At 53.1% G+C, this 15,917-nt stretch overlaps 1 protein-coding gene across 3 annotated transcripts in view; it reads left to right on the top strand.

The window, feature by feature from the left end:
• TMPRSS4 (transmembrane serine protease 4) overlaps positions 1-15,917 on the top strand; it is a 42,208-nt gene that overhangs the window by 7,586 nt on the left and 18,705 nt on the right. For all 3 annotated transcript variants that reach the window (XM_078432799.2, XM_060604866.3, XM_060604867.3), the window contains exons 2-5: positions 7,718-7,751; positions 11,300-11,413; positions 13,900-14,052; positions 15,152-15,281. In XM_078432799.2, the coding sequence (XP_078288925.1) occupies positions 7,718-7,751; positions 11,300-11,413; positions 13,900-14,052; positions 15,152-15,281 (431 nt within the window). The remainder of the gene's footprint in view (positions 1-7,717; positions 7,752-11,299; positions 11,414-13,899; positions 14,053-15,151; positions 15,282-15,917) is intronic.

Genomic DNA, 15,917 nt, shown 5'->3' with positions numbered 1-15,917 from the left:
CCTTCAGCCACTGCCCACGCAGTGCCCTCGGGTGTGCAAAGGTCCCCCTTTCCAAGAGACCTTCCTGGGAGGGAAGGCGGGGCAGGATTGGCCCGCCACCCTAGGGCAGAAAGTAAGTAGAATGAAATAGAATGGTGGAGAACTCAGGCTGCAGAGAACGGGGCTACTTCCCCACCCCTGCACCACGAGAAGGACCTTGGAGGGATTGGTACCCGTTAGAGTTAACAATAGCATCACCTGGAGGCAAGGTCAACTCAACCCAACGGGCATGTGCTAAGACCTCACTCTGGCACAGCACGTTGTCTTGCCACGTGACCCGGGGAGAGACAACAGGACGAGTCCGTGCCTCGGTTTCCCCATTTGTGAAACAAGAAGAGCTGCTATACCTTCGACCTCGCCCCGTAACCCCAGCTGGAATCAAGACCTACGCCTAAACACAAGGTCTGATCCGCAGAGGAGGGCAGCTGAGCAGCAGGCTGGCAGCAGAATAATGGCAGGTCACCCGACACCTCCCGGCTGCCCCAGGCCCCGCCCTGGAGCCATTGTGTACCGCCGTGGGGGTCGAGGTGCTCAGCTCAAATTGCCAACAGGTCAGCACCTATGTGGCTTAGAACAAGGCCCAGCGGTTTCTCATGTAGCAGCCGAGGCGGAGGTTAGCCCTGAAGGAAAACGCGCCGCCGTGGGCACCTGGCACAAGGCACAGCGAGTGAGAACGTTCGCAGAGACCCCTGCAAGGGAGAGCTTGGTTACCCACCTGTGTGTGGCCCCAGATGGGTGGGGGCGGGGGGGACCTGTCTGGATAGTTCCGAAGGTCCTGGAGAGCCGGCCTGATTTTCCATCTCTGAGAACTTTCTGTACACTCAGGGCTGCCGTGTCACAGCCAGGCCCATCTCCAGAAACCCATACCCCCTCTTGTGACTCACAACCGCCCAGCCCTCGTGGCCCCACTCCTCGCCTTACCTGTCATGGCTGAAGCACCCAAGACAGAGGGTACTTGCTCAGCCCCGGTCAAGGCATCAAACAGCCCTATCTCTGCTGTAGGTGGAGAGCTCACAGCCACCTGCTGCCAGGTCGGGAGCGGGATGTGTTTTCGGGGTCAGGGAACCACGCAAGGCACCCTCGGAGTAGCCCCTGAGCCAGCCAGTGGCCGAGCCCTTCTCTGCGAGCAAAGAGCAACCTCTGGGTCTCCTGGCACACCCGAGAACTCTCCCCACCTGGTCCCCTGGGTCGCCCCTGCTGCCGTGTCCCTGACCTCAGCAACACAGCTGCCACCTGCTAGAGCCACGGAAGGCCTGTTTATCTCATCACCTAGCAACAGAAGCATCCCTGCCTCTAGCCTCTAGGTGTTCCCCGGGAGACCGTGGGAAGCTGGGGCTGGAGCCCCCAAGGGAGCCTGAGATTGTCACACACCAGAGCAGGGCCAGAAAGCCCCTCACCGCGGGCCTCTGCTTCTCTCCCTTCCTCTACACCTGCGGTCATCCGAGCTCTGCCCCTGTGGACTTCTTTCCAGAACAAAGAAGCTCAGAGTCAGCGCTGCAGAGAGGAACAGAGAAATAAGGCCCAGGGGCAGGCCGCCTGGCAAGGAGAGCAGACAAAAGAGCTGGCCAGGCTTTCTGTTCCCTCGGCCTCTACGAGCGGTCACCTCCGCTTCCCCTCATTATTAGGCTGGTGGAGCGCCTGCCTGTGTCGGCGTGTGGTTATTAACCCTCTTACCCGCTTTACCATCCCTCAAAGAGAGTTTCCAATCACCCTGCGGTCCAGAGAGGTTGAGGGGTGTTCCCAAGGCCACACAGGGAGTCACAAGACAAGGCAGTAAGAGAACTTCTACTCCCCGGGCCGGTCTTCTGGGTCGCCTCTGCAGCACACTTAAAAACAAGAGCTGCCTGGTGTCCGGGTTCATCACCTCTGAGCTGGAAGGTTAAAGCCGAGCTAAACCCGATCAGGATTCTCCAAGATCTGCAGCACCAGGGGCTGAGGGGAAGCGAGGGGAGGAGGAGGAGCGGAGAAACGTGCAAACCTGACGGAAGAGAGGGAGGAAGGGACGCTGAGAACAGTGAAGTCCCTGCTATCCGCACCAAGCAAGGCAGCGCCTTCCCCAGATAAGGGGACTTCTGACCCTCGTTCTTGGAAGACTCGGCAGAGCCAGGAACCAAGCAGACAGGGGTTTGCCTTCAAACCGATGAAGGGCGGAGGAGATGCCGGGGTGACCTCTGCACGGCAACTGCACGCTAACTATATGCAACCAGACTTCGTGCCAGGGAGTAGAGAACCGAAAGGACCCAGTGCCAGCTAATATCACTTCCCGAAATAGGTTTCTGCAACTGGATAGGGGAGGTGGGGGTGAAAACAATAGTCCACCGAGTCCAAAACCCTGGCCCCAAGAGCTGGATCGGTTACTTACTTGCTCTGAGGCTATAGCAGCCACTTAATCTACATGGGGCTTGGTTTTCTCTTCTGGGAAATGGGGACAGTTTCTCAGAGTTGTTTTGAAGATTAAAAGGGACAGCACTGGGGTACCTGGGTGACTCAGTTGGTTACGTATCCGACTTTTGATTTCAGCTCAGGTCACGATCTCCCGGTATGTGGGACTGAGCCCTGCGTTGGGCTCTGCACTGACAGCACAGAGCCTGCTGGGGGTGCTCTCTCTCAAAATAAGTATTTTTTAGGGGCGCCTGGGTGGCTCAGTCGGTTAAGCCTCCGGCTTCGGCTCATGTCATGATCTCGCGGTTTGTGACTTCGAGCCCCGCGTCGGGTTCTGTGCTGACAGCTCAGAGCCTGGACCCTGCTTCAGATTCTGTGTCTCCTCCTCTCTCTCTGCCCCTCCCCTGCTCATGCTCTGTCTCTCTCTCTCTCTCTCTCAAGAGTAAATAAACTTAAAAAAAATTTTTTTAATATTTTTTAAAAAAGGGACAGCATTTACGAAAGATACCGTAAGCTCTGTAATAATCCCCAAATGCAGTAGTTAATTATTCTGCCTCAACCTTTGGGTTTTGGATTAACGTCTTTCTGTGACCAGTGACCAACTGAAAAACAGGGAAAGGTGATTCTCTGAGCAATGAGGCAATCAATAGGTGATTTTTCTGCCTTCTAACACCCACCTGCTAACTTCTCCTTCCCCACTCCCCACCCCCGCCTTGTCCAGTCCAGCACTCCTGGGCTCTGGGGGCCCAGGCATTCCTGCCCTTCCATTGTAATCCAGACAGCAGGAGCTTCCTTCCCAGATGAACCCCTCAGTCGGACACCGGTTGGGCTGGACCCATGAGTCAGGGCTCTGTAGCAGACTGAATCAACACAGCAGACAGGCCTGCCCCGCCAGCAGCCCCAACAACACGGGAAAGGCCGGTGCCTTTCCTAGGGTTGGGCTGGGATTGGACTGTGGCATTTGTGGTCTGAGGCTGAGTTCAAGTTGGAGATAAACTGAGACACCTCCCACAAGGCAGAAGGCAGCACAGTTGGTCTTGGGTGGCCTCTCAATCTCCTTCCCTCTATCAACTCCAGGGCTAGGCATCTCCCCCATCTGGCCTGTTATTGGAAATGAGGGAGTTGCCTGGGATGGTCCTCAGAACCCCTTTCGGCTCTGTGCCCTCTGATCACGGCATGGACTCACCCAGTGATGGGGGATGGCCAGGCTCCTGAATCTTACCTGGTGTCCTCGTCTCTCGGCCCCAGCTCGGGATGGATTCTGGACTGAAAGGCAACACAGCTACCGTGCATCCCCTCCCATCTCCACCCTCCTCAGGAAGGTCATTGACATGGACATTCCCCAGTTGCCACTCTTAGACCTAAGTGTGCCCACCTCCCTGCCCATGACCCCGGATGCTTGTGACCTTCAGCAGCTCCCCTTCCCAGAAGTTTAGCAACCCAGCATCTCTGATCTCACTGTGTCCGAGATGTGTGCCAGAGAGGCTTCCAGAAAGCCAGACAAAGAGCAGGCCACTTGACAGAAGAACTTGGGCAGCATGAGAGTCAGAGTAGAGCTCAGGAGGATGGGAAGATAGGAGTTTGTCTCCTTAACCCCTCAGCACAGCCAGGCGACTGCTTTCTTATTTTCTCTTTGAACCTCAGGTGCACACCACAGGACAGATCCTAATCCTGGATTCATGCCATTTTCTTTTTCCACTGTCGGTCCCTGCAGGGCCCCCTTGTAACTCTCCAGCTCATTAGATGGCTCTAACAATGTAAGCCTCCATAAATCCACCTCCCCAGACAAAAGCTGCATCTAACCATGAGATTCCCCTGCGCCCCCCCCCCACCCCAACACACACATTCCCTCCCCTGCTCAGGTGGGTGGGCAAGTCTGATGTTTAATAATTCAGCAAATATTGATTATACATCTTTGTGAGGCCAGGATGCCCCCTTGAAAGTAAGCACCATACCCAACCCCATGTTGATCCTTTCCTTGCTCCCTTATGAAAAAGATTCTGTGTTACGTGTCATCTTTTGGGATTTGTTTTTTCCTCTGACATTAAATTACTAATGCCGTCCGTACTATTCTGTGGCCCCATGGTTCATTTTGACGGCAGTATAATATTCCATTGTATGCATGTGCCACCGTCAGCTTCTTCAAGGCTGGCCTGGGACTGAGCCCTGAAACCAGGATACTTTCCTTAAGTCTTTCGCTCAGCAAATATTGATTAAACGCCCACTCTATGCCGGGCATCGTAGGAGACACCTAGGATGCCATAATTACCGATTAGTCACAGTCTGTAATTCAAGCTTGTGGTTTTCATTTAGTTTATTTTCTGTTTTCAAAAAGGTGTGGGATGTTTTCTGTGCAACCACACTGTTCCGTGGGCCACAGTCGAACACGTATCAGCTAAAGGGGCACTGAGGTCACTTCCACTCACAGACAAGGAACCAAGAGAGCGCAGACCGTAAGCCTCTTTTGTTCCTCTGTGTCTCGGCCTCCAGCACAGTTCAGGGCCCGTCAAAGGCATACAGTCAACATTTGCTGAATAATAAACAAAAGAGACTCGCCCTACCTACCTCAACTAACGCAGGCATGTAAGCACAGGAAGACTGAGTGAAAAAGAACGAGCGGACAGGGAAGGGCCACTAAATGGGTGTTCTTGACCCCTCTAACCTCCCCCCCCCCCTCCGCAGCCCTTGTATCTCAGCAAATACCCTCCTACCTGCTCACTCAAGACCAAAGAGCGTCCGACCCACTGGCCACGGCTGCCGCTTTTCTCTTCCAAACACACGGTGACTTTCCCCACCACCACCCTCGTTCTCCTTCCTCTTGTCCTTGCTGATCTTCTGTCCCTCCAGTGTCAACCTTGCTCCTCCCTGTCATTCAGATCTCAGCCCGGAGGCTGTCCCTAACCACACTGGCCCCTTCCCTAGGCCTCCGGCCCTAAGCACCCACCAGGCGTGCTCTCCCATGGCCCGCTTCACTCTGCATGGCACCTGCCACTCGGGCTTCATCTGCTCACACCTGCCCTCCCCCTGCCTCCCAACACCCTCTACTCCCGATTCCCCAGAGGTGAAGGCACGACAGGCCCGGCCCGGCCTGTCTGGGCACCTCTCCCGTCCTATTGTACTTATTTATTTGTCTTTGAATCCACAGCCCCTAGAGCAGGGCCTGGCCAAATATTTAATTGAACACTTAACTACCCGTACTGGTTATCAGACAGCTGGTATCCTTTGCACCCCTGAACTTGAACTGAGTCAGACAAAAGAATCTGGTGAAGCGTTAGATGGCATTTCCGAGTAGGTGTCATTTCCCCCACTTTGAGGAGGGTGAACGTGAAGCTCGGAGAGGTTAACCATCTCACACCCAAGGCTCACACGTAATAAGACGCAGGACCTAGAGTCCAACTCAGCCCCTGCAGACTCCACAGCCTGCTGTCTCTGCTACGTCCCCCCGCAGCCCGAGGCCCCACGTCACCGAAGGGCCAAGCCAGGCACGTCCCTCCAGCAGGTTAGAGAGTCCGGGAGATAAGGAAGGGGCTCCCTCTCCCAAAGAGCATGTCTGCCGCGCTCAGCCATGGCAAACACCCAGGGACACGCACACACCCCCACCAGACCTAATCTGGGACCCCCACAGGGTTAGAAGCAGCCCGGTCACTCCCAAACGGGACTAGAAAAACTCCCAGGCGGAAGTGTTCGGGGTCCTGCAACTCTTCCACCGGCCAGTGGAACCGTCATGACCTCAGCACAATGGGCAGACCGGTCCCAGGATGGAGACCCAGACCTCAGGCAGGCCCGCCGCTCCCCCGGCCCAAGGACTCCAGATCCTGTACCAGCTGGAGACGGAGCAGAGAGGAGAGATTTCTGGGAGGAACAAGAGTGAGGCATGAGCCTTGGCAGTCCCCCCGCACCCACTGCTTCCCCTAAACCTTCGCTTTGCAGGAAAGGGGGTGTATGGACTTCGTATGTGAGCCCTGTGTGCGCGGCGCCTGTGCGTGACCCTGTGTGGCTGTGTGTGTGCTGAGTGCACACGTGAAGTGGTATAAGTGGAAGAACAGAGGCTTGCGTGTATTTGGGGATGTGCGTCAACGGTGACCTAAGGCGACACTTGCAGAAATGCCGTAGTGCTCTCGTATGGCTTTTTGTCTGTTTGTAAATAACTGACGTCATGATGTCATGACACGCATTCAGTAAATTACTCGGATCTAAAGTATCCCCCCTCCATGAATGTTCAACATATGTACCCCCGTGTAACCAACACTTCAATCAAGACCTATGTGTTTTCTAATATTCCGGAAGGTTCCATCGCGCTGCTTCCAATAACTGCCCCACCCCCCAGTGGTAATCCCTATTCTGACTTGTTTCACCATAGATTAACTTTACCTTGTGAAATTCATATATATGAAATAGTGAATATATTCTCGTGTCGCATTTCTTTCCTTCATCATTATGTCTATGAGATTCATCACACTTAGCACTAGGTTATGCTTGTCTATTCTTGAAACACATTCCATGATATGAATATACCACAATTTAGGTATCGATTCCCCCAACGATTGACGCTGGGTTTTGCCAGTTTTTAGCCATTACGAGTGCAGTCACTACACCCATTCACGTACAGATATTTTGCTAGACACACACCCACTCGTTTCTCTTGGCTAATTCCCGGGTCACAGAACCGTAGAACAGTCATACAGCGTGAGCAGATTCAGCCAAACCATTTCCCAAAGTATCCGTGCTAATTGATCCTCCCAACGACAAAGTGTAAGAGCTCCAACTGTTCCACATCTTCGTCAACACTTAGCACTGTCAGTCTCTTGAACGTTAGCCGTTCTGGTGTCCGTGGGGAGCGATCTCATTGCGGTGTGAATTTGCATTTGCCTGGGCGAGTAAGGATACCGAGCACCTTTTGGCGCCGACTGGCCATCGAAGTATCCCCTTTTGTGACGTGTCCAAGTGTTTACAGAACTACAACATCGACTGAAGTAGACAAACGGTGGACCAAAACAGCAGAGCAGAGAATCGCCCTCAGAGACTCAGCAATACAACAGCCCAACGGCCAGTCATTTCTACAGTTGCCGACTAGTTGCTACAATTAGTAAGCGAGTTGTACCAGGTAATATAGATGCATAACTGAATTTTATTTTTTGAACCGATTAGGTATCACAGAGCCCACAGAGCCCTCCCCACTTAGATTCAGCAGGAAAAAGGGGATGGAGATAAGAACCAAGAGCCTCCCCTGGACTCTTGGCCCCAGCTTGACATGTTCCCTCACTCAACTCACTGACTGTTTTTCCTTCAATTACAGGATCCTGGCAGCGATCAACCCCTGAACAGCTTTGGTAAGCTCAGGTCCGGCTTTCCCTTGACCACCTCAGCCTCCAAGTTTCAATCAGTTACCAGATAGGTACTAAACCCCTCTTGCATGGCCCTCACTGCCACCACCAACAGCTAAATGGCATGGAAGATATCCATCCACCCACCCATTCATCATTCAACAAAAAAGTATGAAGCAACTCTAAGGTCCAGGATAATTCTAGAAGTAGGAAGCAAATAGGAGAAATAGGACCAACAAACCTAAACCCCCAAAAGCAGTTCTTCTCCAACTCATTCGTTCAGTTTCTGCTTTTCCTATTCATTCAACGACACTGTGGGTGCCTGCCATGTGCCAGGCTCTGGGCTAGGTGCTAGACTAAAGCAGGAGGTAAGACAGCCAAGTCCCTGCCCTCGTGAAGTTTACAGTCTGACCATGCTGCCACGGAACAAGCTGGACAAAGCTATTTTCCCTGCTAGACTAGAAAAGTATAGTGTTTGCCTGAATAACTTAAGAGATGAAGTGTTCCCAAATTTAGGGGGCTTTTTCCCCTCCCATTCCATGTTCTTAAACCATTGACAGCTACTCCTGATAGCCCGCTGTATCAGCGAAACAAGGGAGCAAAGAACAAATTAATACGGCAGATCAACAAGGAAATAACCGATCCCACTTCCTTCAACAATTTCGGGGTCCCAAGTTAATAATGATCGGAAACCACACAATCTCCCCCAAGTAAGATGGTACCTACTTTGGAACTGGATATAGCAAAAGACCACAGTGTCCCCAGAGAACACCAGACATCCAAGCGCTCCGCCAGCTGAGAAAGCCCCAGAACTGCCAAACCAGAAAACAAGTTAAATTTGCCACCAACGTCCGTGTGAAGGGAGCTCGAGAGCGAGAGATTAGTGCCAAGTGATCAGAGACCATAGCGTCGTGGGTCGGGCGAGCTTTGACGAAGTCCCCACGGGAGTAAAGGATCAGAAGGAAATGATGGGGGTTTCAGGGGCGGAGGAAAGAACAGGTGCCAAAGTTCAGAGGGAAGAATGACCAGGGCATGAGTCGCCTGTGTGGCGCCGGGGGCTGGCGAGGATCGGCAGTGCGGAGTCCACGTGATGAAGAGAGGGAGGCCAAATCACGCTGGCTTTCAAAGTCCGGCAAAGAGTGTGGTCTAGAGACAGAAGGCATGGAGGGTTCTCAAGCAGGGAAATGACAGGACAACGATATTTGGGGGGGCTCTATCTGGCAGCAGTGTGCAGGGCAGGCTGGAGAAAGGAACAGTGGCAGGTGGGGAGGCTCTTCATAGCTCACGGTGGCTTTGTTAACCTTAAGTATGAAACGCAAACCAGGAAAACTCTACCCGTCCTGGTGATGCTCTCCCTGAGAACCTCAGGGAGGCAGAGACAGCAGGACCTGGACACGGGAACTCATCGAAGGGCTCCCCATAGATGATTCACCTCTGAGAAAACAAGCCCACCTCGTGTCCCCAGTGGTAGGTGCTCAGTAAAGAAATCATGCATGAATGGATGCGCAAAATGTCACCATATCCACGGCCACAGGAAAGAGGACAGTTCTGCACACTGACCACTGGGACTCTAAAACAACATCTGCTAAGATTGATAGCCTCCTCCCCTTGGGGCGCCTGGGCGGCTCAGTCAGTTGAGCAACTGACTTTGGCTCAGGTCATGATCTCACAGTCAGTGAGTTCGAGCCCCGCGTCGGGCTCTATGCTGACCGCTCGGAACCTGGAGCCGGCTTCGGATCCTGTGTCTCCCTCTCTTTCTGCCCCTTCCCCACTCATCGGTCTCTCTCATGTAAACAAACATTTAAAAAAATTTAAAAAAAAAAAAAAAGATTGATCGCCTCCTTCACCCCAGCTCCTGGGGCTAACAGGCAATACCCGTCCACACCCCCCAGGGCCTGCGCTCTGTGTCTAAGGTTTAAACTCTCCCTTTGGAGGAAACACAAAGTTTTCTGTGCTTTCCCTTTCAACAGATTCAATGATATCAACACTTACCGGGCACCCAGCCTCTGGCTGGGCGCCATTCTCTGCTTTTGAAAAGCTGAGGAAAGAGAGCAAGACAGACATAGAACTAGCCATCGTTCAAGCCAGAAAACAAGACCCGTAAGAAAGACGGAAAGGATATACTTACAAGATCAAGCCAAGAACAATTCATGTATTCTCTCAGCAAATATCTGTTGAGGCACCAGGGACTCAGCAGTGAACAAAAAAGACAAAAACCCCTCTCTTCGTGGAGCCTTCACTTCAGAGTGTGTTAGAGTTGTAGAGTGTGTTAGAGCTGATGGGTGTTTAAAAAAAATAGGGGAGGAGGACAGGCAGTTGGAGAAGTACCTTTGAAAACGGGAGGTCAAGAAGGTCTCACGTGGAAGGTGACATTTGAAGGATAACTGGAAGAAGATGAGAGAACAAGCCATGGGAGGTGAGGGGCAGAGAGCTGACCTATTGTTTTCCAGGGATTCTCAGGGTTGCCACACTTCCTGCCCTAGCTCGCCCCGGAGGAGAGGTCCCGAGGCGCCTCCTCCAGCTTATTGCCTGCAAGATGAGGGGGCGTCAGAGAACCAATCGCTCTGGGAAACTTCCTGAGAATTTAACTTTTTCAAATCTTTGCCCCCGCACCACCTCCTTGGATAACGATATGAAATGGACGGTCATTATGGCTTCCGTTTTAGGCATCTCCAGGCTCCTACCTGTAACTCCTAACTCCAAACTCTTGTTCATCTTTCTAAGCGTTAATGGGATCGTGTCTCTCTGCTGCTCAAAAGCTTCCCCTAGCTCCACACTGCCTTCAGCATAAAATCCAAACTCCTGGCGTGGTATTCAAGACGCTCTACAAAGCGACGAGGCCAGTCCTGCCTCCACAACATGCGTTTGCCCCCGTCACATCCCAGGCACGTGGGGAGCTCACGGAGGCCCACCCCCGGGCCTTTGCCCAGCTGGTCTAGCCCCCCACCTACCCATCTCCACCTACAGAGACCCATTTAAGAGCTCTGATGATATCTGGGGTTAGCGGCAACTACGTCCTTGTTTGCTTCTTCCCCCAAACCTCCATCGCCTTAAAGACAAGGACCGTTCTGGGGACTCGCTGGTTTGTTGAGTTGGAGATGGAGGCCACGAGGACACATTCATTCACAAGTATTTATTAAGAGCTTCAGGTCCCTGCCCTCGTCAAGCTTCTAGTTTCATCAAAAGAGAAGTCAGAAAAGAGGATCAAGGATAGGAAAGTGAGTACTTGCCTCTCCTGGGGCAGGCACGGGGCAGACGGGACAGGGTGAAACACCCCAGAAGAGACTAAGTCAAGACAAGGGAAGGATATCATGGTCTGGAGGCTCATTTGAAGGGCACAGGTGAAAGATGGCTAAGCCTGGGTAAGTGAAGGAGGTGGAGTGACCCTGTGCCACTGAAGCTAAGCCCAGTCTGCAGGAAGAAACCCCCAGTGCGAAGCAAAACCATCCCCAAAGCATCCTGTGGCTCAGCACCAGGGCCAGAGGGCAGGGAGGCTGTGGGCCGTGGCAGGGGCAGTCTTCAAGTGCTGACTGTAGGCTCTTTCCGTCTCACAGATGTCACCCCTCTGCGCAAACCCCGCACTCCCCTGGAGACCTTCAAAAAGGTGGGAGTCCCCATCATCGCAGCGCTGCTGAGCCTGGCGACCATCATCATCATGGCTGTCCTCAGTAAGTGGCCGCCCCCACCCGCCTCTCTGAGCACAGTCCTACCCTCCACCCTTCCAGCCAGCAGTCACAGGCAGGTGATCTGCATAAAGCTTGTGTGCTTTGCATCCACCCCTGAAGGGAGTGAGGGGGAGGTGAGCTCAGCCCCCACCTACCCCCAGATGATCTCTGCCACGCGGAAAACACAGCAGCACATGTTACAAACCCACGCAGGCCACTGGCCGGGCCGGCGGGGGAGGGGGCGGTCTGCAGACCCCTGAGCAGCCCTACTGGCTAGAGCAGCAGAGAGCCCCCTGGCTTGTGAGATAGACACTGAGAAAAGACCCTGGGGAAGCCACCCCCCCCACCCCGCCCCCGGGGCAGACAGCACACCATCCCTGCCTTTAGTGTTGTCTTCCTCTTGGCCAGTGCCTAGACCCCGTGTGATCTCCCCCAGGCACTCTGTGACAGAGTGACCCGAATTACCTGTGATGCCCGCAGTCCCTCCTCGCAGCTCCCACTCCTATGACTGCCTTTGCCTTCACCTCCCCATACTCACACTCAGGGTGGGGAGCAGGGCACGGGGGGCCTTGGCAATGGGTTTTCAGCAGCAGAAGCAGACTTGCTATGGTCCTGGGTCTGTTCTATGGAGACTAGTAAGAAGGAAAGCTTGCTTTCTCTGCACACACGTCCTGCCACACTGGAGAGGGACAAAGGAGCCAAATTCCTCCAGGGGACGCCAGACAGGCAGTGGTGCCAGAGTAAGAACGGGGGTCTCCCCGTCCCACAAGGCCCTGTGGGGCTTCCATGCCCTGGGCCCCCAGGTTCTGCAACCAGAGGAGGTAACCCGAGCCTCCATCCCAGGCTAGGCTCCCTCAACGTCTTGGTTTCTGGGGTCTCGACGGGCGACATGGTGTCCTGGCTTTATCCCAGGAGGCTGGAGTGATCCTGCCTTACCCTGGCTCCGGACCATGAACCCAAGTCTGAAGGTCTAGGAAATACTCAGCCTGCTCCTCCCTTGCTCACTCGCACCAGAGCCACCAAGGCCAGTGGATCTCATCGCGAAACCCCTCAGGAAAGGTGTGGAGAGGCAGAGAGAGAGCGAGCTTTGGAGTTAGACCCTGGCTGGGATCCCGGCTCTCACCTAAGTGCTGTGTGGCCTTGGGAAATCAACCCTAACTCTCCATACCTCAGCGTCCTCACTTATTTTGTTAAGTTTATCGTCAAGTTAGCTAACATAGTGTATACGGTGAGCTCTTGGTTTGGGGGGAAGGGGGTAGATTCCCATGAGTCATCGCTTACATACAACACCCAGTGCTCATGCCAGCAAGTGCCCTCCTCAATGCCCATCACCCATTATCCCCCCTCCGCCCTCAGTTTGTTCTCTGCATTCAGGAGTCTCTTATGGGTTGCCTCCCTCCAACTATTATTTTCCCCCTTCCCTTCCCCCATGGTCTTCTGTTAAGTTTCTCAAGTTCCACATGAGTGAAATCATATGATATCTGTCTTTCTCTGACTGACTCTTTCCACTTAGCATAATACCCTCCAGTTCCATCCACGTGCTTGCAAATGGCAGGATTTCATTCTTTCTCATCGTCGAGTAGTATTCCATTGTATATATAAACCTCATCTTCTTTATCTATTCATCAGCTGATGGATCAGTGTCGTCCCTTACAATGTGAGTTCCTCACGGCACCTGCCTCCGAACTTGTCAAGATTACAGGAGGCAGTGCAGGGAAAGCTCTCAGCAGTGACAAGCAAGGCCATGGTCAGACCGAGGACCGCCACTTGTGGGGCCCGCCAGGAGTGATGGTGGACTGCAGGGGGGGAGCTTCGGGCCAGGGGAGGGTTCGGCTAGGTGAGAGGCTCTCTTCCTACCAGGAGACCTTAGAAATGTGTTGAGGTATCTGTTCCCTGAAGAGTTACAAACACGAGACTCATTCCCATCAGCCCGAGACAGCAAAGGAGCCACCGAATTCGAAAGAGGCGGGCAGAAGACCCAACAAAACACCAGCCTCTTCCTGGGTCCTTCAGTCCCAGATAAAAACACCCAGTTCTAGAACTGCACTTAACAGTTACAAGACACTCACAACCACCAGCTTGCCAAATGCCGTCGACGACCTCAGCTCAGATGAGGCTACGAGGCCCCAGGAGGGGAATTGATGGGTCTAAGGTCACACAGGAGGGGGCAGGCCCAGTGCTGTCTTTTCGTTACCAGCACCGGAGAGCAGGAGGCCAGTGGGGGCTGTTTCTAAATTTCTCCCACACATCCTCTCGCTGAACTCCTCACCCATCTCGCAGGTACAGGACAGATGTTACTTGACATCTAAAGAAACTAAGGCTCAGGACCAAGTACACGGACTACCAAGTGGAGTAACTGGGTCTGGAACCCTCATCCGCCTTAGAGCCCAGCATATTTTTAGGGGACACACAGCCTCTCCCGCCCCCCCCCCCCGGCTGCCTGCTTGACTGTCAGCCCTCACAGCCCCCTCCCTGCCCCTACCTTCCAGTCAAGGTGATTCTGGACAAATACTACTTCCTGTGTGGGCAGCCTCTCCACTTCATCCCGAGGAAGCAGGTGTGTGACGGCCAGCAGGACTGTGCCTCAGGGGAGGATGAGCAGCTCTGTGTCAAGAACTTCCCCGATGGGTCCCCGGTGACAGGTGAGTCCAGGGGCGCGGGCACAGCAGGAAAGAAGCTCAGGTCCCCTTGGTCCACAGCCTAGCATCTGCCAACTGGTCAGTTCCCATCCTTATTGTAAGGTTCTCAAGGACAGGACCAGGTCTTGCCAACTAGATCCTAGTACTTACCATGCAGCAAATACTCAGTGAATATCTGATAACAAGTGGGGGAACCAGAGGGGACAGGAAATTGTAACACAGTCTGTCCCATTCTGCTGCACCGGGGTGGAACTGAGGCAGGGGGCTGGATTGGATGACCCTGGGGAGTTTCCTCCTCTCTACAGGAGACCAGAAAGGGGACTAGGAAAGTAAGGTCAATAGCCATAGCCATTGACTAGCTATTGATTCCTCTATCCGTTAGGTAAGTGCTCACTGTAACATGCTATACAACGAGACTGAGCAACAAGGACGCTATGCAACAAGGACTGAGGTCCTTCAAAGGAATAGGGGAGGTTTCATACAAAAACTCCTATTCTTTCTTGGATGGGGCCAGCCCGGCATCATCCATCTAGTACTTGGGCTCTGGAGAGAAAGGATAGCCCAGGAGATGGGTGTTGGGGCTTTTGAGGGGCAGGACGAAGGGACTTCTTGCATATATCCTTTTTTATTTTTTTTTTTAAATCAGAAGTCAAATGCATATGGGCACCTGCCATTCTACTGACAATAGTACTTCCCTCTCAACCCCTCCCTCTGACCTCACGTGGAAAAAGGAGCTAGGTTCCTCACCGAGAAGTTCCCTAGGCTGGGCAAGCTGTGTGTAACCATGAGGAGAGCCACAACCTATCACCAAAACTGATACCTATAAGAGCAAAAGGAAAAGTTATTAGCAATTGTCCCAGGACAATAGGTCAACATGGAGGTTGTTCCCAGGACATCGGGTCACCCTAGCTACCATCAAAACGAGGCTCAATTGGGCAAAGCCAAATGGAAGAAGTTCCCTTGGGGCTGAAAGGGTCGGTGTTCTATGATGCTCCAGGGTCTGGGTGTAGGGAGCGTGTGCTGGTCTCATGATGAATGCTGAGGGAGATGGGCCAGACGGGCCCCTGCCACATGCAGCTGACCCAATTTCTTGCCTTCTCAGTCCGCCTCTCCAGGGACCGATCCACTCTGCAGGTGCTAGACCCGGCCACAAGAAGCTGGGTCTCTGCCTGTTTCGACAACTTCACAGAAGCTCTGGCCAAGATAGCCTGTGGGCAGATGGGCTATGACAGGTACCCAGCCCAAGCCTCCAGAGGCTGTCCCCTCACCCTTAGGACCTCCTCCCTGCCTCCTCCTTTCCCAAAAATATAGATACTGGAGTCAGACAGAACCAGTCTTGAATCTGAGCACTTTCACATACAACAACATGAAGTTCAATCTCATAAGCCTCAGTTTCCCCAAGAGTCAATTGGAGAAACCTCATAGGATGCCTGGGAGGTGCAGCGAGAGAAAGTAAGCCTCACCATGACCCCCAACACACAGTTCCGGCTCCTTGCCAGCTTCGCTCCTTCTTGGCTCTGCAGGAGGCCACCCTGTCCCAGAATATAATTTACTTATTCAATGTCCCATCAATTAAAATCTCGTTTAAATGATCCTGATTTCATTGAGCCCCATCAGCAACCCCAGCTCTCTCAGCAAATTTCAAAAGCAATTTCAAACCTTCGGTGGATGAAGAGTTATGTAATCATAACAAGGGTATCTGCATGATGAGTTTATATTCGTTTGATCCTGGCAAAAGCAAAAAGGTCGTTTTCATTGTATCTATTTTAGAAATAGGTTTGGCGAAAATCAGGAACTTGCTTGGGTAGGAGAGGCCTGGAATTTGTGCCCAAGACTCCTGAACTCCTGGGCATCCCGAGTTCCAGCAG

Source organism: Panthera onca, chromosome D1 (assembly GCF_046562875.1).
Source record: "Panthera onca isolate mPanOnc1 chromosome D1, mPanOnc1 haplotype 2, whole genome shotgun sequence".
Taxonomy (NCBI): domain Eukaryota; kingdom Metazoa; phylum Chordata; class Mammalia; order Carnivora; family Felidae; genus Panthera; species Panthera onca.
This window is presented reverse-complemented; position numbering and strand designations above follow the sequence as displayed.